The sequence below is a fragment of the Telmatherina bonti genome (assembly GCF_933228915.1).
Source record: "Telmatherina bonti genome assembly, chromosome: 8".
Taxonomy (NCBI): Eukaryota; Metazoa; Chordata; class Actinopteri; order Atheriniformes; family Telmatherinidae; genus Telmatherina; species Telmatherina bonti.
In genome coordinates this window covers 30,089,431-30,116,449 of record NC_136626.1, presented here as the reverse complement: position 1 = coordinate 30,116,449, position 27,019 = coordinate 30,089,431, and the positions used below count along the sequence as shown (strand labels likewise).

The 27,019-nt window shown below is 37.9% G+C and overlaps 6 protein-coding genes across 7 annotated transcripts; 4 read left to right on the top strand and 2 right to left on the bottom strand.

Annotated features, from left to right (window-relative positions):
- On the top strand, positions 1-5,432 carry LOC306759716 (vacuolar protein sorting-associated protein 4B-like). Its single transcript, XM_079245436.1, has 11 exons — positions 1-158; positions 1,176-1,287; positions 1,380-1,530; positions 1,742-1,797; positions 1,868-1,987; positions 2,083-2,239; positions 2,338-2,486; positions 2,735-2,816; positions 2,944-3,163; positions 3,559-3,699; positions 4,603-5,432. Exons 1-11 carry the CDS (start codon positions 138-140, stop codon positions 4,702-4,704), a joined length of 1,311 nt encoding a protein of 436 aa, XP_079101562.1. The 5' UTR covers positions 1-137; the 3' UTR covers positions 4,705-5,432.
- A 90-nt stretch (positions 5,433-5,522) lies between these two features.
- plekhb2 (pleckstrin homology domain containing, family B (evectins) member 2) lies at positions 5,523-9,573 on the bottom strand. Its single transcript, XM_079245536.1, has 8 exons — positions 9,494-9,573; positions 9,018-9,068; positions 8,750-8,902; positions 8,527-8,629; positions 8,358-8,397; positions 7,973-8,056; positions 6,780-6,924; positions 5,523-6,695 (listed from the first exon to the last, which is right to left on the bottom strand). The coding sequence occupies exons 2-8, from the start codon at positions 9,052-9,054 to the stop codon at positions 6,553-6,555; spliced, it is 705 nt and encodes a 234-aa protein (XP_079101662.1). The 5' UTR covers positions 9,055-9,068; positions 9,494-9,573; the 3' UTR covers positions 5,523-6,552.
- Positions 9,574-10,029: 456 nt separating this feature from the next.
- On the top strand, positions 10,030-15,030 carry ing5a (inhibitor of growth family, member 5a). Its single transcript, XM_079245307.1, has 8 exons — positions 10,030-10,267; positions 11,484-11,555; positions 12,159-12,325; positions 12,504-12,615; positions 12,952-13,051; positions 13,370-13,505; positions 13,598-13,659; positions 13,788-15,030. The coding sequence occupies exons 1-8, from the start codon at positions 10,231-10,233 to the stop codon at positions 13,825-13,827; spliced, it is 726 nt and encodes a 241-aa protein (XP_079101433.1). The 5' UTR covers positions 10,030-10,230; the 3' UTR covers positions 13,828-15,030.
- A 200-nt stretch (positions 15,031-15,230) lies between these two features.
- On the bottom strand, positions 15,231-16,311 carry cep19 (centrosomal protein 19). The gene is made up of 2 exons (XM_079245308.1): positions 16,077-16,311; positions 15,231-15,671 (listed from the first exon to the last, which is right to left on the bottom strand). The coding sequence occupies exons 1-2, from the start codon at positions 16,204-16,206 to the stop codon at positions 15,325-15,327; spliced, it is 477 nt and encodes a 158-aa protein (XP_079101434.1). The 5' UTR covers positions 16,207-16,311; the 3' UTR covers positions 15,231-15,324.
- A 348-nt stretch (positions 16,312-16,659) lies between these two features.
- On the top strand, positions 16,660-18,592 carry pigx (phosphatidylinositol glycan anchor biosynthesis, class X). The gene is made up of 6 exons (XM_079244772.1): positions 16,660-16,813; positions 17,045-17,138; positions 17,230-17,365; positions 17,476-17,689; positions 18,019-18,119; positions 18,213-18,592. Exons 1-6 carry the CDS (start codon positions 16,750-16,752, stop codon positions 18,348-18,350), a joined length of 747 nt encoding a protein of 248 aa, XP_079100898.1. The 5' UTR covers positions 16,660-16,749; the 3' UTR covers positions 18,351-18,592.
- Positions 18,593-19,695: 1,103 nt separating this feature from the next.
- On the top strand, positions 19,696-26,686 carry pak2b (p21 protein (Cdc42/Rac)-activated kinase 2b). 2 transcript variants are annotated; one of them, XM_079245748.1, is made up of 15 exons: positions 19,696-19,890; positions 20,774-21,078; positions 21,199-21,305; positions 21,420-21,570; positions 21,754-21,785; positions 21,863-21,976; positions 22,104-22,236; positions 22,333-22,396; positions 23,605-23,653; positions 23,992-24,104; positions 24,233-24,350; positions 24,477-24,576; positions 24,680-24,876; positions 25,574-25,711; positions 25,836-26,686. In XM_079245748.1, exons 2-15 carry the CDS (start codon positions 20,892-20,894, stop codon positions 25,920-25,922), a joined length of 1,590 nt encoding a protein of 529 aa, XP_079101874.1. In that variant the 5' UTR covers positions 19,696-19,890; positions 20,774-20,891; the 3' UTR covers positions 25,923-26,686. The 2 variants fall into 2 exon arrangements, with proteins under 2 accessions (XP_079101874.1, XP_079101873.1); XM_079245747.1 differs by having other exon boundaries at positions 20,733-21,078.
- The last annotated feature ends 333 nt before the right edge of the window (positions 26,687-27,019 follow it).

Sequence of the window (27,019 nt, the reverse complement as noted above, 5' to 3'; positions counted from 1 at the left end):
CTCTGGGATGTTTTCCGATTAAAGTTGGTCGATGATTTAATAAATCCATGCAGCTTGAAACGGAGAAGAAAAGTCAGCTGGTTTGTGGCTTTATCTGAACGAAGCGACTGACGTTTTGAGCTACACAAAGACAACAAATGGCGGGCGGTAATTTACAGGTGAGCGACAAACTCTTAACGAGTTGAAGAGCGAAACCTTCTTGTTTGTTTGGCTTTTAGTAAACAAACACTACTTTTAATTACTTTAAGCAGCCAATTTAGCAAGGAAAGGTGCTTAGCTTTAATAACTTACACATTAAATTATGTGACTGGAGTAAATGGTCAGTAACAAATGGGGTTTTTTTTTTTTTCGATTTCACTTACTTTACTGAAGTATTTCTACCTTTTAAGTACTTTTCTCTTTAAGTCTGCTATATTTTATACTTTATAGACATGTACTGCAGTTTAGTTTTTCTAATGTACATTAAAATACTGATATTATCGAGGTATGAAACACCACCTATTGTTAAATAAAGGTCTCCAACCTGCTTGAATTCATTACTGACTAAACTAAGATTTATTGTAATCTTTGAAAGCAGAACATCTTCACACAGCTTGATAATGACACAAAATTCCCTAAATGATATAACAAGTCACATTTCATAACATTTAGTCACTTTTATCCAAAGTGACGTACATAATGGGGGACAGCATTAAAGCTACAGTGCAGTGAGAAACACTGGTCTTTATGTTTATAAAATAAAGCCAATTTAAATATATTTTAATAAAAACAGACAGAGCAGGTAGGGAAGTGCAAAGTGAATGCAAGTAGGTGCAGGTTTTTCATGTCGGAGGTTTCCCCTGAAGAAACGAACCCTCTTGAGGGATAAAGAGAGACACATTGGCTCTTTGACACAACCATGTTTACATTGAAGCAAACATTTTCTTTACAATGTAATATACAAAAGAAAGCCAAATGTAGCAAGTACATAGTTGTTTACACTTTACTTCCAGTTGAAAATAATAATGGAAAAAGCATGGCTGTTACGATCACGTTATTTAGAGTCCAGTGCTGTCATTTCACATTACGTAAAGTACAGGGTGTGTCTACAGCTGTAGTGTATTATATTTGCTTTGAAATACTGCTCAGAAAAGCCTGTTTTTTGACAACTTGTCTTTTATATTGTTTGTCTTCAGAAAGCTATAGACCTGGCCGGCAAAGCTGCAGAGGAAGACAAAGCCAAGAACTATGAAGAGGCCCTCAGATGTTATCAGCATGCTGTGCAGTACTTCCTTCATGTTGTCAAGTGTGAGGAACCTGGCTTATATCACTAAGATGAATGCATTTGTGTCATTTTTTTTAAGCCCAGTGGCGTGATCAGAGTCTCATTGTTGATGTAGATGAGGCGCAGGGTGATCGAGCGAAGCAGAGCATCAGGGCTAAGTGTGCGGACTACCTGGACAGAGCCGAGCAGCTGAAGCAATATCTGAAGAATAAGGAGAAGAGTCCTCCTGTCAAGCCTGTCAAAGAATCCCAGTCTGGTGATAAAGGGTGAGAGTGATCAATAATTCTGCACAATGAGTTAATTTCGAAGTACCTGTTGCTGTGATAACCCTTTTAAACTCTTATAATCTGCAATATAGTGGCTCCTTTCATCTGTTTTATCAGCATTATTATAGACTATCGGTCTGTAAAAGTAGCTGGACACTTTTTATTAAAATGTAAATAAATGAAACCACTTCCTGTTTTTGTTTTATTTTAGAAGTGAAAGTGAAGGGGAAGATGAAGAAAAGAAGAAGTTCAAAAATCAGCTCTCAGGTGAGCTCCAGTGCTGCAGAATCCAGCAGCATTTTATAAAACATTTTAATTACTTATCAAACTCTCCCAGGCGCCATTGTCATGGAAAAGCCGAACATTAAGTGGAACGATGTAGCTGGACTGGAGGGAGCCAAAGAAGCCTTAAAAGAAGCTGTCATCCTGCCCATCAAATTCCCACATCTGTTTACTGGTATTGCAAATGAGGCACCAGTCTTAAACCAGTGAAATTTAATCAAAAATCCATGTATTCGGACTGTTTTCTACATGTTATATCTGTTTGTGTAGGGAAGCGAACTCCTTGGCGGGGTATCCTGCTGTTTGGGCCTCCAGGAACTGGGAAATCCTACCTGGCCAAGGCGGTAGCCACAGAAGCAAACAACTCCACCTTCTTCTCCGTCTCCTCCTCTGACCTGGTGTCCAAGTGGTTGGGGGAAAGTGAGAAGTGAGGCTTGGGTTTCTTTAAAATGGTGATGGTGAAGTTTAACACGATCAGTTGGAATAGAAAGCATTTGTTTTCTCTCTTCCCTCATCTGTCTCCAGACTGGTGAAGAACCTGTTTGCTTTAGCCAGAGAACACAAACCATCGATCATTTTCATTGATGAGATCGACTCCCTCTGCGGCTCCAGGAGCGAGAACGAGAGTGAAGCCGCTCGTAGGATCAAGACAGAGTTTCTCGTCCAGATGCAGGGTGAGCACAATGACAAACTACCATGATTACTCTGGGCTTCAACTTTAAAAGCTGTACTTTTGTATTTGTCACTGAGGCAGCAGCAGCATTTATTATCAGTCTTTGGATTATTTTGTCTATAAAATGCTTTTTTCTTTTTATCTGCATGTGTGATAAAGACATTTAGGCTCAAAAATATTTTCTTCATTTGTTTTCTTTGATTCAAATAAAGGCCTAAAAGGTGCATCTCTTTTTTTTTCCCCTCTCAGGTGTCGGTAATGACAATGAAGGAATTCTGGTCCTGGGAGCAACAAACATACCATGGACACTGGACTCTGCTATCAGGAGAAGGTTGGCGTCTTTTAAGTTATCCTGTCATCTCATCCAAAACTGTTTTTTTTGTCAAGTTCATAAAGATAATTCTCAGGATGCAAGAGGTGAAATACCTCATCATGACTAGCTGAACCTTTTGTCTTAGGTTTGAAAAGAGAATCTACATTCCTCTGCCAGAAGAGCACGCCCGCTCCTTCATGTTCAAACTGCACCTGGGCTCCACCCCCAACAACCTGTCTGAGGCAGACTTTGCCACTCTGGGCCAGAAGACAGAGGGTTACTCTGGAGCAGACATCAGCATAATCGTCAGGGACGCCCTCATGCAGCCCGTCAGGAGGGTTCAGTCAGCCACTCACTTTAAAAAGGTAAAAGCAAAGTGACTACTTGTTCTATTTTTAGCAGCAAGCTAAACTTCCTGTATTTTCTCGCCTTGCATCATGAAGCCTGAACTTCAAACCCAACAAAGAAAATCCTGAACAAACCAATAAGAAGCGGATTCGGTCCAGCTTCACAGTCACACAGAACATTGTTTTCAGTTTATCACATTAATACATGCTTCTTGTTTCTGCTGCCTACTAGTATGTAAAATACTTTCTGCAAGTCAAAAATACTGAGTACAATAAGGAATCAACTTTCCAAAACTGTAACCAGACAATAGATGTCAACTTCTTTTACTTAACTGGCTTCACCCCAGCCATGTGTCAGAAATCTGGTTTTATATCCTCCTTTTACTTCTGTCCATCCGTGTACGTTAATTCAGGTTCGGGGTTCATCGTTCAACAACCCTGGCGTTGTGGTGGAAGACCTGCTGACGCCATGCTCACCCGGAGATCCCAACGCCATAGAGATGACGTGGATGGATGTCCCTGGCGAGAAACTTTTAGAGCCAGTTGTATCCATGGTAAGAAAAGACGCATCATCAGTTGAGTGGTATCAGAGTCCTGCAATGGGTCAGAAAGCCGATGGACAAACCACAGAAATACTGACTTGCGGGTAAAAATTACAGATAAAATTTCTCGGTGTTGGTTCGGACAGGTATTTATTTTATGCAGGTGGGTGAGAATGATTTAGTTTTTTCTTTTTTTTATCTTTGTGGTGATGAAAGAAAGAAAAGGGAGACGATTTAGCTGATATAGAGGACTCTAACGACCAAATGTTGCAACCTGAGGATGACGGGGCTTCATGTATTAACTACAAGAGTCCCAAAGAAGATTCTTTTGATCTGTTGTGTTTGTGGAGTGTTTTTCCAAACCTTGCGCTTATCGCCAGTAATGTTCTGGCCATTCCGTCATCCAGCGAGTGCAGCCAGTGAAAGGGATTTTTCCGCTGCTGGTCCTGTAATCCAGGAACAGTGGACAGTATTTGGTTTATGAACTGCAATCTTGCAATGAAATGAATAAAGTCCATCAAAAAAGTTCAGGGCAAGTTCTTCTGCTGTTAAATAAATGTTTAAAATTACTGTGTTTTTCTTCAATTTTTAAATGAAGAAAATGATAAAAGAAAAATTAACCGCTCATATCAAATAATCAGGAATGCAACAAAGGTAGAGACAGGTGGGGTGTTCAGTGATATGTGTATGAAAATGTATAAACGTGCCAGCTGAGTCGTGGATTAAACAGCAATGAGTTGGGTCACCATCTGACTGGTAGATAGCTGCGGGAGACGGGTCAGGTTTGTTAATCAGCCTAACGGGTTTGGATAGATGCAGGTTGGTAAAATTGGACACATGCAGGACTCTGTGTGGCCTTGTTGATGAATGCAGTGATGAGGGTCTGTCATGATCTTCCTGATATTCTCCATATAGGCGGACATGCTGAGGTCACTGAGCAACACCAAGCCCACAGTCAACGAGCAGGACCTGGACAAGCTGAAGAAATTTACTGAAGACTTTGGTCAAGAAGGTTAATGGCACCCAGACTCCACTCATAAATAGGATTATTTTCACTTTCAGTCACGCTTTGGATGGTGTTACAGATCTTTTTGCTAAGAAATGGTTTTACACTGTTAATGAGAAGAAGCGCAAAGGTCTTCACTTAAGCTTTTATTTGTGTCTACATTTTTATGGGTTTCTCACCTAAGTTATTGCTCTTCTAATACAAACACACACATATATATGATGTACAATGTGTTTGTGTTCTTTCACTAAAAGCATTGCTGTAACTGCTAGAACAGTGCAGTAGATGTGACTTCTACCTTGGGTAGACCGTTGCACCTTTGAACACTACACTCACCACCTGATGTGAGCTTGGAGTGACTTTCCTGGTTGATTTTGTAAGTAGATTATTATTTTTGGGGAATGCTTCTTTCATAAATGTGTAAATGTCTGCTTCCTTATTTTATTTAACTACAAAGCTTAATACGTGCAAGTAGGGCCTTTTGGGTTTGGTAGATGACTGACATTGAATAAAACTATAATAATGCTGCTTTTTAAAGCATTTCTAAATTCAGATTTATCTACTGGTGAAATATTTTCTATTATATTCCCATGTAACCAAATTGCTTTTGTTGGGCTGTATATCTAGAGGGGTGTGACTTTCACGTATAGATTTTTATGATCTGTTGATATATTTAAAGATCCAGAAGCTCAATTGGTGCCTTTGGGTGTGAAATATGTTTGAGATTGCACACGTTGCATCGATAAACCTGGGAGTCATTTGTGCTTGTATATTGCTATGTTCTGTGAACAAGTCTCAGGGTTAAATAAACTAAATGTTGCAAAAAGAAAACAGTGAATATATTTATTTGTTAAAATACATCTTTTAAACAGAGATCATTCAATATATCTATTTGACAATGAGTCAGTAATAACTTAATTAGTACATTTAAGAAGCAAAAACATCTCCAAATAGATTTAAGGCCTTTAAAACTGTTTCTTCATACAGTGTAATTAAAAGCATACTTTGACCTGAAATGTAGCTTTAATGATTTTCTTGGAGCTGAAGTTGTGATTTTTAATGAATTCATAACCAACACTCAATTTTAAGACTTTAAGAGGAAAAAACACAGACCTTTAAATCCTCAAGTCTTATGAGACTAAGTCACATTTTAGGTGTTGGTGCATCAAGTCTGGAAATTTATCACAAAACATAAATCTGAACTTATCAAGACAAAAAACAATTTAACAGCTGCTAATGACAAAAAACCAAAAATACTAAATTTATACAAATATAAGATCCAGAGAGCTTCTGTCCCTTTCTAATTGACATTAATGCTAATACTGTCCTGTATGTAGTGTTATTTCTGGTAAAGACATACTGAACGATGCCCCAGAATGCTACAATGAAATTGAGTATTCCTTTATACATGTGCAATCCTCTACACGACTTGTCTCAGGCATCTCCACAACAAATAATCCAAACAAAAGGTACAGTACACAGAATGAACACAACAAGCAAACAAAAACAATGTGTCTTGGTTATAAAGATATTTGTACGACTGCAAAGGTCAATTGCGTCATGAAACTAATTTGACTTGAGAGGAGCTGTGGTGCGTAACAAATAAGTAGCATCTTACCTGACATTCTAATAGTTCTTTATAAGTGAATAATTGTATATTTTGTTAATAATATTCACATTAAGACAACACAAAAGGGTTTGGGACACACTAACAGCATAGGAAAAGTTCTATTAGTATTTAGGGAGTAAGCCACTGCCCATCACAATCATGTTTCCTTCATGTAGCCCAACAGACACATTTCATTTGAAATCATGTGACTGCAAAGTGAAAAAGGCCATATTGGAGTTAAGCTAGAGCACTAGAAGACTGAGAAGAGAGAGCCAATGGCAAAACCAGTTGCTGCTCCGGCGAGCATGCCCAAAGCCCGATCTCCTCCATAACCCCGCTCCGGCTCCTGCTCCTGAATGATGATGTGGTTCACTCCAGGAGCAACGTATCCACCTACACAACAACCAGCTGAGTTATTTCTGCATTTCAACATCTTTACATTTCTGCACAACAACTGAGCAACAAGCAGTAATTTACCTTGGTACTGATATGGATAAGCAACAGCGTAGGATTGCCTATCAGCACAGTACACAGCCTGTGTGGCATGTGGAGGAGGGGCCGTGTAGTCTCCATACGGCCCTGGAGCATAAACCTGATCTCCATATGGTCTTGAGGCATAAACCTGATGACATAAATAAATAAATAAATACACAAATAAATAAATCTCCAAAAAGATGTTTAGAAACCACTGGATGGTGGAGCTTTTGAACACCAGCACAGCATCACCACCAGATGACAGCAAACTCCAGCTTTCACATCATACATATTTTATCTTACTGGAATTCATGGATACTGTGTGAAATGTAAATATAAATAAATTAAATAATTTGCAGATTTCAAACCTGTATTTTATTTCAAATATAACAAACATATCAGAGGCTGAAACTGAGACGTTTCACCATTCAGTGGAAAATATTACCTCATTTTCAATTTGATGGCAGCAACACAATTAAAGCTTGGAAGAGGATGAAAATAGCTTGAAAAGTAATTGATATCAGTCAAAAGAAACTGGAAGAGCCCTTGACTTATAAGGCAACAGGTCAGTAACAAGACTGGACATACAACAGGAGAGGCGGAGTCTGGAATATAAAGATTGGCAGAAGTCCGGCATTAAAATCCATCTAAAATTGTGAAAACAACAACAGAAAGACCTGCAAACACTTTGAAGATCCCTCTATCTACATTGTAAAGTATTGTAGAATGACCATGAATCAGGAGGAGGAATCTCTGTGGGCATGGCACAACGCTGACCTTTCACCAACAGAAAACTAAACAAAAACAAAGGTCCAAGACTGTTGAGCAGCTTTGATCCTGAACCTGACCAGAATGGGACAATAATCCTCTCTAAAACTGGTGCAACTGGTTTCCTCACTTCCCAGACATTTACAGACAGCAGTTAAAAATGAAGATAGGATGAGACACAATGGTAAACACCACCCTGGAACTACTTTTCTAAGATTAAATGCTGCAATCAGAGTCAAAATTAGCTAGATATTTTACATGAAATTATTAAATCCCTCTGTTTTAACGTCCAATATGTTTATTCTTTAGGAAATAAAAACATTGGTTGATGAGATTTGCAAATGTTGATACTCTTTTTTTTTCTTTTTTTTTTTTAAATTGACATTTTACACAGCATGTGATTTCTTTTAATTTTGTGCTTCATTTACCTGTAGAGGAGCGTATTCTGAGTAAGGAGGAGGAGCAGATGCCACAACTTCCTGTACAAATCCAATCTGAGGAGGAGCAACCACCTGCAAATATTAAGCAACACAGATAAACCTCCACAAATGGCCAAAAAAAATCTAAGCTACATGGTATTTAGGACCAATGTAGACAGCTGTGTCAAGTTTAAAGGAACTAGTATGAGAATCATCTTTAAAAGCCAAATACAAGCATGAAATATGTCTCAAACCTAAATTCATGTCATGAAAACTTGTGGGACATTTTATTTTTATGATCTACAACAAGTCTGAGAGTACTTTAAGTCAGGACTTAAGAAGTCTAAAAACGGTGGACATTGGGTGGAAATAAAAGAAGTGAGCAGAATCTCACCGTATTTATTCTGGCATCCTGGAGAGCCATGCCCCATGCACTGTAACAAAAGTGGAAACTTTACTGTCTCAAAACAGAGAAATCAGTCTTTTTATGGAAACATAAACATGGATTACAAATATTAAACTAATGTATGAATCTAATATTTTGACTGAGTATGCATTCTTACAGAGCATCATCTGCACTGTCTGCACACAGGCTGATGACCCGTCCATCTCTGCACACTATCTGGAGCAACGAATCGCGTGTCTTTCCCTCCGGTGGGTTCAGCTCTAACACACAATGCAGCAGGACAAAAAGAAAGATGACAATTTATTAAAAAGCGGAAACAGATGGTTCATAATGCTCTCAAGTGTGATCTAATCACACAAGCATGAGCATGTGACAAGTACCCTGACATGCAGAAAAGCTTCGGATGTTAATGCAGTTGACTCTCATGTGGATGTCATCCTCCATGTCACGGCGTTGTTGATCATTGTAGAACACCAGGCGTCCATCAGCCCATAAGTCAAACCAGTTTCTTTTCCATCGGCGCAGTATGGTACCTTAAATGGAAAGACACAATGAATGTCTCTAACTTCACTTCATTATCAATTTTTTTTTTTTTTTTTTTTTAAATACTCAATTGCTTATTGTGATATACAGCTAATGACTACTCACTTTGTCTGTGGAGCCAGCCACTCTTTACCATGGCCATCTTAGAAGTAACACCTAAGCAAAAAAAAATGTATATTTTAGACACTGTCATGTCTGAGGGGTTGATTGCTGGGTGGGGAGTATTCATCCCAAATCTTGTGACTGATATTACAATAAGGATGTCCACAGAAACTAACAAAAACCATAAATGTGGACTAAGTGTCCTTGTTTACTGCTAACTGGGGTCAAATTGAGTTTAAGTCCATGGTTAAATTACTTTATTTTGCACGCACGTAGACCCACTTCCTTGGATATGCAGGTTATTGTTGCAAGATAACTTGCTAGTTGACGCCAACACCGACCTGTTAGCATGTGTTAACTAAATTAATGGTAAGCTCCTTGGCTAAATGCTCATATCTAATACTGTTCCAGACTCTAATGAAAGCTATATGTTGTTTTTAAATACATAATAAAATGCGTGTCAGTATTGTTATACTTACTCCACTTTTTGTATGGTTGTGAAGAGACGGTGTCGTTGGAGAGGAAGCAGAAGGCGGAAGTGAAAAGCGCAAAAACAAGATGCCTTCCTTGGAGCAGAAAGGCAGGTCACTGGATAGGACGTCTGTTATCTCGGTTCCCGTTAGGCCTTGGTTTGCCCCGCCAACGGAGCATCCTCACAAAGTTTCAGTATCTTTGGAGAGGGAGGTGTTTGTTTTGAATGACGTAACTTATCAGCTGACAGCGCTGGAAGGTGCTAGCAAACGCAGGAGGGGTGCGCTTGTTATTTACGGCTTGATGCATGTGCCTTCACGTAATCATTTTCCAGGCTTCAATTATTATCATCCCAGAATGTGGAATATATTTTTTGTCATTGAATGGTTACTTTTGGGCATAGACGTCTATTAGCTGATCAAGTGTAGCAAAGGAAATCTGAACTTTAAATTTCTTTGAGTCGGTCCAGTAAAAAGCTGTGGGGAAATTTTATATTTAATTAAAGTACTAACATAACTACCGCAGCGCTTGCAAGATGCAATCTTGCACAAGCAGAAATAATATATATTTTCTATATTTCAATGTTTTAAGTGCTTAAGAAAACTCAAAAGTGCACGCTTACAGTCAGAAATCCGCAAACAAGTAACCGACGGGCAACCGAGGTGTAACAAAACAAACTCAACAGTTCGCTGTGCGCCTCACTGAGCAAGCAGGAGCAACGCAGCAGCTAAATACATAACTTGAAATGGCGACGGCAATCTACTTGGAGCATTACCTGGACAGTAAGTGTCTTTGAATACGCAGTGTTTTACTTAACATTTTGAAAACTTTCGTTTGCTGAAATTTAGTTTGAGAATGTATTGAAGACTTCCCGTTTGGCGGATACAGAAACAGATAGGAATGGACGTACTTTAGCGAAGCTGTTAGGTCACTAGCCTGCTAGCTAAATGATTAGCCTCATGAGAGTTTTTGCTTTAGTTAAACAATGTAAACTCTATAAGTGTGGCACTGTGTACTCTGATAGGCGAAGGCAGTAGAGTTGGTTTCATACAGTATAAGGCTGATCACTTTTAGTGTGCTCGCTTTTCTTGATCAATTAGTTGCTACATCTCATATTTATGAAAGCAGCAAGTTGCATAAATTGTGCATTCCAAAATTGGTTAGTTTTAAAACTGCATTTTTTTTTATTTATTATTATTTTTATTATTATTTAAACTTTGTTATTGCATTATAACAGCAGGCAAGACACATGTGCAACCTGTTGGAGAGCGCGTTTCCCGTAAGCGTTTACGCGCCGCGCCGAGCTGGGGCGGGGTGTTGGAAGTGCGTCATGCAGCTGATGTTACTGGAAATGTTCAAAGTGACCCATAGTTATGCTGTGCCCACGTTCTACAAACTCACCCATCACATTCTTCGGTCCGGACACAAAAGAATTTTGTTTTGCTCTTGCATAAAGGTGCATCAAGTGTCGATATTATTATTGAGAATTGGCGGTTTCTGGCAGATAAATTAGTGAGTTACAAAGTGTGATGATGACAGGTATTTGGGAACAATTCTGATGCCTGAAAATTTTACTGTATCACACATTAGAGCTTCTTTTTAAATACAAATCAAATAGATTATCTGGATATTTCAGTTATTTTCCTTTTTTCATGTTTTGCACCTGCCACATATAAAATTAAACAAGTTAGGAATTGAGCTCATTAGGTTTATTATTTATCATAGCTGTTCCACCAATGTTTAGGTTGTTTCGCAACTGCTCTGCTCACCTGTTTCAATGTTATACCTCTTACACATGAAACATATGTAATTGGGGTGGCTCCTGTCAGTTTATCAGCTTGTAAGTTGGATCTAGAAATAAAATAACAGTTTAAAAAAATCTGTACCAGCAGAGATGTTCTGTCAACTTACTATCTAATTAGTCCACAACAGGTTGAACATTTTTATGTTAAATGTGAGGAACAAATGTGTTGCTGTATTAATTCTTTTTCTGCTTAGGTATTGAAAACCTGCCATGTGAGTTACAGAGGAACTTTACCTTGATGCGGGACCTGGACAACAGGACTGAAGGTGATCATTTAGAACAACACTTTTCCATCTATTTAAACATTTTACATTTGATAGAGTACTATGGAATCATATGTATAATCTGCAGCTATATAAATTAGTGGTGGAAAAATTTAATTGAAAAATCAAATATCAGTGTTTTTTGCTTCACAATTTAAAAAAAAAATTTTTTTGTTAAAAAAAAAATCCATATATATATTTTTTTTTTTCAAACAAATAAAAATAATCCATTATCATTTTTTATATATATATATTTTTTTTTTTTCCCCCGTTTTTGTTGATCTTTTTACTTGTCTTATTGGGTATTATTGCAACAAAATGATGGTCTGGCTACTGAGTTGTTTTTTCCCATCTGAAATCAAGAAAAATGACGAGCAAAAACAAGTTTTGTGCATTTATTTTTTTTTTTGTTTGTTTGTTTTTAATCTACAAAAATTAGCGATATAAAAGAATTGTGAGAATCGCAATTTAAATTGAATTGGCATCCAAACAAATCAGAATCGGGACAACAGCACATTGTCACAACCCTAATATATATAGTGGCATATTAACAAATATTGTCATATTTTGTTTATGTATTGCCTCAATAATTTTGTGTTTGAGCAGAGAAGAAAGGAGAGATTGACAAACTGGCTGAAGAGTACATTGCGAATGTGAAGAACTTGGCCTCGGGGCAACGAGTGGAACACCTGCAGAAGATTCAGAATGCCTACAGCAAGTGTAAAGAGTTCAGCGATGACAAAGTTCAGCTCGCCATGCAGACATATGAAATGGTCAGTCTGAAACTATTTGTGACAATTGGCAAGTTTTCCTGCTTTTTTCCCCCCGCCATCGTTCACGTGCTTCCATGTCATTCAAGGTTAAATTGTCATTTTAAAAGGATATTTTAAGATATACTTATTTAAAACTATTTGTGTATTTAGGCAGTAACATGAATAAATACTTTAACAGGTGGACAAACATATCCGCAGGCTGGATGCAGATCTGGCGCGGTTTGAAAATGAGCTAAAGGAGAAACTGGAGTTGAGTGGTTATGAAAGTACAGAGGGAAGAGGACTGAAAAGTAAGTTGAGAAATTGAACTTATTTAGATCTGATACCACAATAAATAGTTTTACTTGTATCAGAACTTGAGAATTACAAAGCAGAACAACTGAAATCAAGTGTGATACATTTATTAATTTATTAGTAATGAAGCTGCTTAACTGTCAGTTGTCAAATTACAACCAATGCTGCTTTGTGCCAAGTCTGATATTAATTTTTAATTGGCTGTCATTTTCCATTTTGGACAAGTAATTTTGACTAAAAGGCATGTAAAATATGTTATTTTTTCAAAAGGAGAAGGGGCTTGAAAAGCTTAATGTTGAGGCCTGATTATTATGTAAACCTTTTCCTTAAAGAGAGTGAATTGCGAGGGCAGAGAGAGAAACGTGGATCCAGCAGAAGGGGAAGGAAAGGATCCGAGGAAGATTCTCCCAGAAAGAAAAAGATGAAGAACAGGTAACTTTAGGCTGATCATGTAATCAAGCTGTAGGATTCCCTACATGCTGGCAATGAAGAAATGTAGGTCTGCACACGAGAAGTAGCTCCTTCAGATGTGTCTGTTGAAGGGCCGTGGGGGCACTTCTTTGTTTGGTTAGTAAACAGGGGAGCTACTTCTAGTGTGCAGATCTAGATTTTTCATTGTTACTTTTTTTATTTGGTTCCGGCACCTAGCTTTATTAGATCAAGCATGTGTGGGATTAAAACTTCTGCACTACATGTTAGTTCACTGATCTGTCACATTTAACTGTCTTTCTTTTTTGTGTTGGTGTTTAGTCCGGACTTGAGTGACACTCTTCTGCCAATGCAGCCGTCGGACGTTTTGGACATGCCAGTTGACCCCAATGAACCTACATACTGCCTTTGTCATCAGGTGTCATATGGAGAGATGATTGGATGTGATAACCCAGATGTAAGTTGTATGTTTGTTGTGCTAAATCGACAAGCTTCTTTAAGTTTAAAGACTTAATTATCTTGACATTGTCTCTACATTCCTGCTTACAGTGTCCCATTGAGTGGTTTCACTTTGCCTGTGTTGATCTCGCCACAAAACCTAAAGGAAAATGGTAAGACTTTCCAACTGCACAGAGATTGTCAAAGTAAATCATGTACCAAAAGACATTCACTCAGGGAACATATCAGTCAGCCTTTTTGTGTTAATTTTATATTTTCCTTTTTTTCTTTTCTGGGGCAGGTTTTGTCCAAGATGCACTCAAGACAAGAAGAAAAAATGAGATTTATTGTCAGAAATAATTACTTAAATGTATGTATTTTTAGTGTTGTTAAATTGAGTAGGATATATATATATATATATATATATATATATATATATATATATAAAAAGTATAAATATATCCTCTATAAAATTCCTCTCTATTGAAATGATGGATTACACAGCTTTCTTTAAAGGCCTAATTTGGATTTGGTGTAACGCTATGCTTGTGGCACCATCATTGCCCCGTACTGCTTTCACCACCTCCGTCTTTGTATTTTAGCACAACTTTCTCTGCCGAGAAGCTTTAAAGCTATTTCTTCCTTTTGTATTATTTGTTCGTTCTGGGTTTGATCAGAAAGTCCCTCCTCTCAAGTAATAAGCTGTACATAAATCACCATAACTTACGAGCTTGGAAAATCCCAGTATGCGGCTTGAGGATACTTGAAATGTCAGTTTTATAAAGAATTATTTTTTTAAATAAATGAACAGCCTGCTGAGAATTTACCATTTTTTCTCAAATCCCTGTTGAAATGGTAAAATGAATTCAGATTTTTTTTTTTTTTTTTTTTGTTACTACCTCCTTTAAGCGTACATCACCACTGTTTAAATGACTGCAGCTGATCTGTTTTGATTTTGTTTTTTTCTCTCTCACTCAACGTCTTGATTAGCTTCAAACCAAATTAGCAATGAAATGTAAAATCATCCTGGATCAAATTTTTAAAAAGCCTACGACATTTTTGAATGTATTATGGTCCTAACGCTTGGTCAGTGTCTTCTTACAGCTGAATGACGTATTTAAGCACTTTAAAAAGAAAAAATGTTTCCCCCTTTGAAAGGCTTGATAATGACGGCTAAGTGTTGAGATATAACTTCTCATTTAAAACTTTGTCCTGGCACAGCCAGTGTTTCCCCCTAAATTGACAGCTTTGAATGATAGTCTGCAAGGTCTGTACAAGTTTAGGGGAAATGTTGATAGTTTTCTTCAAACCATATATGGAAATATATTTTGTATCATATGATATTTTATAGACAAATTTTTCCAAAGATATGTGTTGTATTGTCTAGTTCCCGGTGTAACCTCAAAAATAATTTAATAGGATTAGCATCTTTCGTATTTGACTGTGAATCACTCATTTATGTGTAAGCCACAAATTTAAAAACCAAAGTTATGTATTTTGTAAGATTGAGTGTTTTATAACAAATAAATTTTCACTATTGATCCTGCGGCATGTCATTTTACTGTAGTTTGAATGAAACATGAAATATGAATGACTTGTGGTTGGTTTTATCCTTTGTAGTGTTTCAAATTAAAAGTCTAGTTTCAATCATAATATATATCCTCTATCTCAAGTCATGTGTTGGAAACAATCGCACAACATCAGATACTGTCATTTGTTCAGGTCAAAGGTAAGCAAGTCAGCTGTGTGAAACTTGCAGGGCTGCAGCTTCTGAGGACCAAACTGGCCTGCCGCTGGTTTATACTTGGGTGTGTAGTCTATGTTCTGATGTCAGAGTTTCAAAAATCATTGTCTGATTCATCATCCCAGCTGCACTTGTCTTGATTAGTGTTGGTGAAATCCACCTCAACGTCATAGACAAAGTCTGGATCATCTTTATGCTTTCGGTTCTTCTCAAACAGCGTATCCATTTGGCCCTTCTTGCGAGCTAACTCATCATCCTCCAGTTTGTTCAGGTCTTCGTCAGGATCCAGGCGGAATGAGGCAAGGCTGTGCTCAAGGCTGAAGCCTTGCATGTGATCTCGCAAGATGATGTGAAGTTTCTCCACCTGGCTCTGAGGCACTCCTTCGAGATAGTCCCTATGCCTTGGGTGGTTTTTCAGCCTTTCAGCAGCCACGCTACAGTCTGGAAGAGAAAGAAAACACCAGGAATTCAATGGAAGGATAAGAGTCCTGGGCTTGAATACCCAGGAAAGGGTGAAGCGTGTGCTTGTGTTATTCCTGCATCAGTGGTTAGTTATTATAGCTACATATGATGGACACTAGATGTGACTGCACTTGTTGAGTACTTGGTTCATGGTGTAAATATTCATGCCAAATAATTTAGTAATGAGCTTGCACAGGCAGCCACAGCAGTTTGTTTTTATAAAACTAGTTAAACCATGAGGTTTGACCCTGAAATACCTTTTTTAAAAATTAGATGAATCTGCAAATATTTCAGCGTTGCTTTTACTTATTTTAATAAGTTGCATTTTAAATAGAAAACTTATCCCCTGTTATAATAATATTGACTGCTGTAAAACAGCCTTACCACTGTATTTTGTGAAGTTCCGCAGAGGAATTATTCTTTTTCTCATCCTTTTAGTTTCTGTATTTACGTACATTAAAATTATGGAAGGAGGACTGAACTGTACTCCGCAACGCTTTGCCTCAAAGCGCATCTTGTTCGGTATTAAACGCAGCAAACCTGGTTAACCTGAACTCAACTACGAGCTAAAACCCGAGAAAACGGTGTTATTATTTATTTTCATAATAAACTGTACGTAGATCGGCTGAATTACAAATTGACACAGAAAATAGCGGCTTCTAATAAGCTTCTGACATAAAGCGTCGCTTCGATACTTCACGTTAGGCGGAAACTGGTACCAACTTCCTCGTCGAAGCCTGTCTATAATTTTAGAATACGTTTAATGTTCATTTATTACCTCTATAAAAACATAAATTATTCGTAAATATATTTCTAAATATAGGTATTAAGTAACATTAAATTAGGTCTTAAACTATCCCGACACGTTCATGACTTGCTATTTATAAACAGGCAGAGCCACAGCTCCTCTAAAACTACAAAAGGGTCCTTCAAAAGGACATTTCCGTAAACATTTGAAGGAAGCGAATTTGGATTGGATCATAAACTGAACATAAAGAGATAAACAGCGTTTGAAATAGGGTAGATATAGGTCTTACACCTAGTTACAAAGGTTTAAATGTATATCGTACTATTCTCTTTGTTGGTTTGTTTATGGAGATGCCATTGTTTGGTTGAAAAGGGTAAGAAAGATTGTAAGACTTATGAGATCTGAGGATTATTGTTACATGATGTGATATGTTAAAACAGAGGGGTGAGGTTCTCTTTCAAATATAATTTATGTATCTCATTGCTCAAATTAACTATTTCAGACTCATTACTTTTATTAAGTAATTTTGATAATATATTTTAAGTAATTTTGAACACAAACACAAGCCACTGTTTTATTTACATTACCTGCATATTTTTTGCAGACGAATATCAGGATCTGGAACATTGTGAGATGTTAAAACAGTGTCTTGAAGCCTCTACAGTGACAGTGGCGCTCACCAAAAAGGGTTTTCATAGGTATGCGGCTATATGTTACATTTGGAGTAAGTGTTTGCTTAAATAAAAGGAAAAGTCTAGATGATTTCTGTTGTGGTCTGTTGTGATTTAGAGAGTTGATCAACACTGTTAAGCTCAGACCTGACACACCCAGGGATGTCAGAGTCTTGCTGGTTCACAAATGGCCAAGTGGTGTCTTCTTAGATCCATATCAACTTGCATCCATGAGTGATCAAAGAGACTGGCAGGTAACACTAATGTTGTGTTTATTTTAGTTATATATGGTTCAGTATGTTTGTTGAAATAGCATGACAAACTAGTGTGTTTCTATAACCTTTTCTGATTTCACCTCTCAAAGATATTATTTAATTCAACCATTGACCTCGAGATGCCAGCTCACAAGACTTCAGGATTTCTTACTTATGTCTATCCCTCCTACACCGGATCAACTCCTACTCTCCTAAAAGTAAAAATTCCAGTACATGGACGCTATCATGAGCCTTCTTTTACTGGGGAAATGTTTACATCTGTCAGCATTGAATATCCTGAGTTGCTCTTACGGACAGAAAAATGTAAGCAGGTCATCTTTATTTTATGGTCATGTACATTTATATCTACACAATAATAAAATCTATATTGAGCTATCAGTTTAAGAGAAAATTCTTAAGAGTATTTAAGTGTATTTTTTTTAACACATTTCCCTCCTTATAAAATGAAAAGATAAAGATGAAGTGATATGGTGTTTTTCTGCATATGCTACTTGTTTTTATATACCTTCATCAAATGTTGTGTGTGATTTTTTTTTTTTTTATCCACATTTTATATAATACAAACTTCACAACAAAATGGTACCTCAAACTAGTTATTGGAAACACTTTATGAATCAATTTCCTCCCTTTAGGTGATCAGCTCCATTTACTAGAGCCTCATACTGTTGTGGATGCTCCATGCACAGTCAGCAATTCAAGCACCTGTTCATGGGTTAAAGTCCGTCATCGGGAGGTGGTTTCTACAGGATCTTTTTTTTTTTTAAATCACTCCATAATTGTTGTAGTTTTTTCCTCTTTTTACTCAAAAATATTTTGCTTCTTGCAGGAGTTTGGCCCTTTGAGTTTCCAGCTCCCAGTTGGTGATGGATCTGCAGTGGCGTACATATGTGGAGGAACTCTCTTTGTCACAGTGATCTGCTGCGTGGCACTGTCCAAATACATGTGGAAACATAAAATAGTTTAAGCAGCAACAGTCAGCATAACTTGTGCTTACTAGTTCATCATGTTATGCAGGTATATCTGTTATCATGGTCATTCTGTTTTGTGTTGTAGATGGGTAATAAGGCTGTTTTTTTGGTTTAAAGGCACTCAATATACTCTTGTAAAACTTCTCTTTGGAAGATAACATTTGATTTGGAGAGTCTTCTAATTTTGGGCATATTTTTTGTGTTCTTATGGTAAGATGATACTTTTTAATTTTTCAGTTTAAACCACTTAAATGTGTTTTCTGATCTTGTTTAAGCAAACAACATTTTGAAGAAAATAAACAGATGTACAAATTCTGTGCAGAGTAGTAGTTGTTTCATTGTAGAACATTGGATGCAAATATGACTTTAGTGGGTAACTTTAAAATTATTTTTAAAAAAGTGTTTTACTTACTTGACATTTAAAAAGCAGATCATATCTGGGCAACGCTGACCACAGACTGAAATATTATTAAATCTAACTGTGAAGAGTCTGTTATTGTGTGATCATTTAAAAAGAATAAGCTTTGCAACTTGATAATGTCTTTGGCTACATAGATATATAAATAGATATGTATATATAGATATACAGTTGTGCTCAAATGTATTCATACCCTTTCATTAAAGAAAAGGCTGAATTTACAACAGTCACTCAAATAACTGGAGACTTAAAAAGGAACAATAACTAAAAGTTTGAAAAAATATACTTGTTTTTTTTTTATTATTATTTAATTGAGTTGAAGAAAGAAAAAACAAACAAAAAATCAAATTGGTCCTGGACAAATTAGAGCACTTTTCTGTTGAACAGTGGGACAAAATACCTGTCAACAGGTGCAGAAGTCTGACTGAGAGGAACAGAAAACACCTGACTTAAGCGGAAACATTGAAGGATTGCTCAACAAAATATTAGTTTGAGTGATGTAATCTGTAATAAATTATCTCTTTTTTTTTTATTGTATTTAACCATAATTAGAAAATAATGTAATGATTTTCATTAAATTTGTATTAATTATTACCTTAGTCAATTTCAGCTTATTTTACAGGCAGGTGATTTTTTTCCTTCTTTAATAAAAGGATATGAATAAATATGAGCACAACTGTATATATACATAGATAAATGTCGTGTAAATATTTTGTGTATATATATATACGCACAGACGCATGTAGATAGATAGATAGATAGATAGATATGAAATATATGTACTTTTAAGTGATGAGGTGTGACTAGACCCCCATTTATTATCGGTACAGTGAGTTTCGGGTCGTGTTGTCCTGCCTGCTCCATTCATTTGAAACATTTATTGCAGGGACCAGGGCTGGGTCGCTAGTTCCGCTTCCCCTTCGCCATAGCGGAATTATCCAAGGGCCGAAAAGACAGATGAAAAGTTGCACTATAAATCGTTGGAGACACGTTTTCACTAACTTATTTGTACTCCATGTGTACTATTAATGTCCCTATGTTTCTGTGGAAGAGGTTTTTCACGGATTTATAAACGTTTTCCAGGCCGTCGAGGATCGTCCAGGAGTCAAGTTGAACTGGTGAGGAATCTCCGGTGAGCTCTGCTGGTCCTCTGTCCCCCCCGTTAGCTTCCGATTTAAGCACTTTTTTGCAGGATAGTTTGCTTCTTAGTTGCCTGTGTGTTACAGTTAAGTCATCGCTCGCTCTAGCCAAGTTCCCTGGTTGAAAGTGTGGTTGTCAGGCGCTGGTTAGCGTTCGCTGAAAGCTTTTACTGTACTAGGATATAGCAGCTGCTAGTGTAGTAGCATGCTGGGCTAGCGGTAACTTCCAGCTAGCACACTTGTTGGCCAAGCAGATAATATGCTAGCGTTAGCTCACTTGCCGTCCCTGTTGTTATTCATTTGAAGGGCATTTTGAACAAAGCTGGGATAGAAATTCAAATATAGTAGGAAACTATTGACAATATACCACTATGTGAGCACGATCGAGAGTAATAAGAGCCAGTAAAGTGTCAGCTCTTTTCATATCTGTGCAACGATGGTAATAATAACTTCTAATATTGTCTCATCTAGGGTTTTTTTTTCTTGCAACTTCTAAGAAATCAAAATGCTACTGTTGCATTTAGTTAATATACTGAAAGATTGCTTTCCAATTGGGGAAGTTATTTTTATGATACATTTGAGAAACTTTCTTTTCTTCACTCTGCAGCTCTTTTAGTTTCTGTCACCACATATTAAGTTATTTATGATGACTGGGATGGGTTGAGACTGAATGAATATGATGTGGATTTTACAACACACATCACATTAAACACAACATCTGTTAATACAGGAAGTACCTCCTGATTACAATTATTTGTATAATATCTTTAATCATATCTGCAGCTTTTTCATAGTCTTTTAATGGTTGGATTCTTGTGTAGGTATCACCTGGTGCTTTCTTTCTCCTGCATGAACACATCAGTACTTCATGCTGATGTGAGCGCTGCCTCCCTCCCTGAGTGCTTACCACCCTCTCCATCCTCATCGGCTTAATACCCTGGTCTGGTTAACCCTGTGAGGTTTGCAACAACTCACCAGCCATGTGTGATAACGGAGACCCAGAGGATAAACCGCCTGCCCCTCCAGTTAGAATAGGTAGCACCATCTTCAGCACCAGTGCCGGCAAAGACTCGCTGTCAGCCAACCACAGCTCCAAACCGCTGCCCTCTGTGCCTGAGGAGAGGAAACGTAATAAGATCATCTCAATCTTCTCTGGGGCTGAAAAAGGTGAGGCAAATTATTTGGTACCACCTGGAAATGATGGTGCATTTATTTAAGAATTAAGCCCTAGTTTGTGCACGTTGTAGTGTCATGATCTGTTTCTGTAAAGTTTATGTTTTCTTGCAGGTGGCAGGAAGAAAGATAGAGACAAAGAGCGGCCAGAGATCTCACCGCCTTCAGATTTTGAACACACCATACATGTCGGTTTTGATGCTGTAACAGGGGAGTTCACAGTGAGTTTTCCTATGCTTGACCTTTTTGCACTCACCAAATGCTAACTATTAACTGAAACCCTGTGCCAGCCCGCACCATTTGACCTGTTTTCCTGTTTGGCTTTCCTTCTGTAGGGTATGCCAGAGCAATGGGCTCGACTACTCCAGACCTCAAACATCACCAAGTCAGAGCAGAAGAAAAACCCACAGGCTGTGCTTGATGTTCTTAAGTTCTACGACTCTACAGGCAACGGTCGACAGAAGTACCTCAGCTTCTCTTCCTCTGGTGAGACTCAAAGCTTAAAATAGTTTAAGAAAAGTAGTATAAGTGTTAAGTTGCCCATAAATTGTGGTGTCACCAGGCAGTGCAAAGACCTGGTAGACCTGGAACAAAAACTCATTTGTAATATGTGACTGTTAAGCTCTTTTTCTTTTTTTTTTTTAATATATACATGTAAATAATTTACAGAAAAAGATGCATTCACTCCTGGACCTCAATCTGTAAGTATCTAAGAAAAAAGAAACTTAAAGTTTTATATGTGGTATGTTTTATCTTATAATGCTGTGATTTTGATTAGCCTGCAAAAAAAGGCACCGAACCCTCATCTCCTAACATCAAAGACATCGATGATGATGACGATGATGAAACTCCCCCTCCTGTTGTTGCGCCAAGACCAGAACACACAAAGAGTGTAAGTTTCCCTTGATGAAAGGAAAACCAATCACATTTTGGGTTCATCCTGGAATGTTCTTATTTTACTTTTGCATGCATAAAGCTCTTCTTCGTGTCTTTGATGGGTACTTTGGTATGTTGTGCAGGTGTATACACGGTCTGTTATTGACCCCATCCCTGCTCCAAGCACGTGTCCAGATGGGGATGCTGCCTCCAAGGCTACAGACAGACAGAAAAAGAAGGGCAAGATGACAGATGAGGAGATCATGGACAAACTGAGTAAGGAATAAAGAATCATAAATACTAAATATTTATTCCTCCTTTTGCTTCCATTAGCCAATCCCTTATCGCTTATCATTGCACTGTGACTTACAGGAACAATTGTCAGCATTGGAGATCCCAAGAAGAAGTACACAAGATATGAAAAAATTGGTCAGGGGTAAGTGCGCGTCCACTGTTTCTGTATAAAATATATGCAGCATGTTATCAGCAGTAGTAATGCAAATAGGCCAAATTCAGTTAATACAGATGGCAACGGAGCATCATGTTTTGATAAATGTCCCTGCTTTGTCAAACATGACAAACAAGCCATTGTTTTGGGTTTAGCGAAAGCCAGATGATGATGTTAGATTCCCAGCCAGCTTCTATGGTTTTCTGTAGCCGAAACACTGATTTGATTTTGCGACACTCGTTTGGTTTCATCATAGAATGCAAAAAGCAGCTTACAACTTGTGACTTTAAGTAGTTGTCTTTAAGTGTACCAAAACTAATGTTGAGCCAATGAATCAGATGTTAGAACATCACACTCCTTCTGTTCTTTAACAAAAGAAAATTAGAAGAAATAAAAAGGGCAAGCCCTTCACACTTTCAGCACAGTCTGGAAAACTGATATTGTATCAGTATTATGTCTTGTCATATGCCTACCTGTCGAACATTTTTAGTTTGTAGCATATCTAAAGATTAGACAAAGATTGTACTTGTGTTGTAATTTAACCAAAATGATGATGTTGGGTTTTCCAGTTGGTGTAATGTGATCTGAAACTGAGGGAACAGATGCTATCTGGCACTGAAACATGAAAACATGTTTCTCTACTCAGTATTTCATGCTCATTTCCAGGTCTGGTTAGTAGAACCTCTCTGACCAGTTTTTGTGCATAATCAGTATCAGGCTTAGCAAAGTCCTGCAGAACAAACACAGGTTTACTAATGCATCTGATTCTCGACTGAGATCTGAGGTTTAACTTGTAGACCAGGGGTGTGAAACTCCAGTCCTCAAAGGGCCGGTATCCGACAGATTTTTGTTGTTTCCCTCTACTAATACGGCTGATTCAAAGCAAATGGATCCAGCAGCTTCTTGTCAATCTGTTTATGAATTTCGATCAGGTGTGTTGGAGCATGGAGACAACAACAACCTGCAGGATACCAGCCCTCAAGGACTGGAGTTTAACACCTGCGTACTGATCAGCCAGTGATACATTTGCAGTGAATGAATTTCATCTTCTGCCTGGTGCATATTTAGTGATTTTAGATTAACTTGAAACAGCATGTGTGACTTTTATATTTAATAGGGGCGATGCAGACCATTTCAAATGGACCATTTCTTATGGTACGTGTCAAAATAAATTGGTTATCTCACTCTTTTTGCAGGGCATCAGGAACAGTATTCACAGCCATCGATGTCGCCACAGGACAGGAGGTAATGAATTAAGTGAGGGAACCTGGAAAAAAGGTTCTCCAGGCGCACAGCAAGCTGACTGTGTCACTGAAGTTGTACAGCTGTCTTGTGATAATCATGAAATAATGGTAGTTTTTAATACAGGCTGGAAGAATTTAGTGTTTTTGCTGCCACTACTTGAAGTCATTATCCTATTTGTCAAACTGCTCTAAAATAATGTTTACACAAATACCAAAATGAAATTTGTCTTATTATTGTTGTCATTATCTGTTAATGTCACATTACGATTTGGAGAAAACCTTTTAAAATGTATTAATCCTGCATCTGTGGAGTAAATTTCTGGTATTTCTCTCCAACAGGTTGCCATCAAACAGATTAATCTACAAAAGCAGCCAAAGAAGGAACTCATCATCAATGAGATTTTAGTGATGAAGGAGCTGAAGAACCCCAACATCGTCAACTTTTTAGACAGGTAAGAGTGAAACGAAACATGCAGCCTGGAAGCTTTGTGAATCTGTCGCAGGCAAGTGTGTAAAGCTGATTCTAGGTGTCACAAAATGTCTTAATGTAATGCTTTTTATCTTCATGTCTCATGCCCAGTTTCCTGATGGGGGAGGAGCTGTTTGTGGTGATGGAGTATCTGGCCGGCGGCTCGCTGACAGATGTTGTCACAGAGACCTGCATGGATGAAGCTCAGATAGCGGCTGTTTGTAGAGAGGTTCGCAACTTCCTTTTAGTGGCATTTAAACTCAATCCTCTTAAAGTCCCGTTCTTTATAGAAGATGGAACAAAATCTTCATCCTTAAGCACTTTTCCTATTTTCCTACTGTCTTCATGTCTGCAGTGCTTACAAGCATTGGATTTCCTTCATGCAAATCAGGTCATTCACAGGGACATCAAAAGTGACAATGTGTTGCTCGGGATGGACGGTTCTGTGAAGCTGAGTGAGTACTGGACTCGTGTTGGCTGCTACGATCAGCAGCCGGGTTAAAAACATGGATCAATGCACATTTTAACCGTGACATCTTTTCTCTGTTTCTCCGACAGCCGATTTTGGCTTCTGTGCTCAGATCACTCCAGAACAGAGCAAACGCAGCACCATGGTGGGCACGCCTTACTGGATGGCTCCTGAAGTGGTTACCAGAAAGGCTTATGGGCCTAAAGTAGACATTTGGTCGTTGGGAATCATGGCCATTGAGATGGTTGAAGGAGAGCCTCCTTATCTGAATGAGAACCCACTACGAGTGAGAACGGAGTGTTTAACTTCCTGGTTTTATCTCCTTTTAAGCTTAGCTGTGTAGGTTGTTTGCTCTCAACAGGGGGTTTTTCCCAGTACATTACCAGTAAACTCAGTGACACTATAAATATTGCAAGTGTTTCTGTTTTATTTTTTATTCGGCTACTAAAAAACTGAGATTTGTGGTTTACGTCTTGAAGCATGCAGCTTCGTTGCAGAGCTATGCTATTCTAGCTGTATGAGAATTGATCCTCCTTTTCTTGACCATTGACAGCAGCATTTCAACCAAATGAATGTTGTTTTCATCACACAGCCTTTTTCTGTCCAGTTTCTTTTATTACGTCCATCTGTTCTGACTTTATTTTAATTGGTTATGGTTTGGGGCATTTTCAGTTATTCTGTTTTTAATGCTGTAATTAGTTATTCCTCAAAATATTCCCATAAAACCTTTGTTGCACTTGGTGTGATCTTGTCTGGGATTATATGTTTGTTGAATAATAATAACAATAATAATGATAATAAAACATTTTATTTCTTGCTGCCTTTCCATACCCAAGGTCTCCTTACAAATACTGTCTGAGAAAACTCTATTTTAGATCTTATTGGGTTATAAACATTTCTCAATTCACCAGTTTGACTTGTGTGTCAGTTCCATAGAGCTGCATGTCAAATTTGCTTTGTTTATTTTTCTTTCCCTGTCACAGGCGTTATACCTGATAGCTACGAATGGCACACCTGAGCTTCAGAATCCAGAGAAGCTGTCTCCTATTTTCAGAGATTTCCTGAACCGTTGCCTGGAAATGGATGTAGAGAAAAGAGGGGGAGGCAAAGAGCTGCTGCAGGTAAAAATGTCCAGCTTTTACATGTCTTTATCTTTTAATTCTGCCGTTCCGAATGACATTTACCCTTGGCTTTTTTTTTTTCCTCTCCACTCTCGTGACATTGTTGTCGATCTATGTATTTCAGCATCCGTTCCTGAAGCTGGCGAAGCCCCTCTCCAGTCTAACACCTCTCATCCTGGCAGCCAAGGAGGCCATGAAAGGCAATCGTTAGCTGACGGATCCAGTTGCCCTGCCTTCCCATTGCTGTGCACAGATATGTGCCAACCATTTAGATTTTGTGCCAGACAATAGGCTGAGAGTGGCTCGCCACTCTTGATGCACCAGCCTTATAAGCCCTGACAAACCTCACTGTGAAGAAGACCAAAAATTGAGAGCACAACCCCACCGCTGTCCATATGAACTCTATTTTCTCTGATGTCAGAAGACAAGTCAAACTTAAGTGCTTAGTTTTGGAGTCGGGCATAATTTTGTACATCAAATCTCCTGTTGTCATGTTAGGGCTAGGCCTGTATTTAACTTGGAATGAAAAAAATGCCTAGTTGTGTTTAGTTTTTTTTAATCAACTGCCTTAAACAAATGCAAAATGTTGCCTAATGTATTGTTGATTGTGTCCATGTTTCCTTTCCCATTGATTTTTACTACCTTTGTAATTGACCTTTTCAGCTTGTTGGTGTCTTAGTTATTTTGATACTTGAATTTCATGTTTGTTTCCCTCCTCTTGGTTTATAATGTCTCATTCAATGAACACTTGCCATTTCCACATTGACGCGTGTTTTATGGACATTTCTTTTACTGGTTTTTATAGGAAACATTTCAGTGCAGCGGTCATCATGAACATGTGCTGTGACTGTTGTTCTTGAGCTGTCACACCTGATAGATCTACTGTATCAGTTCTTCCCCTGTATCATTAGTCTCCTGATAACAGAGACGCACCTTACAGGCAATTAAAATGTTAGATTGACAGGGTTTGTACTTTCTGCTCTATTGTTATTAAAAAAAAAAAGGAGTATTGTATGCTGAGTTATGTCCTTGTGTCCTTCCAGACACTTGCATGTGTTTCATTGTGTTCTAAGGTAGTCTGAAGAGAAGTTATCATGCTGATTAACTACAAAAGAAATATGACTTGTAAAACCTTCCCTTTTCTCTGGATAACTAACAGTCTTGTCTGCACACTCAAATAAATGTAATTGTTCTGTTTTCATGATTTGGGTATGAAAGTGATTAGTGTGCAGGAACACATTTTCTTTTGTAGATTAATTAATATGATTAATATGTGAACTATAGTAGTTCTGTAGCTCATTATGTGAA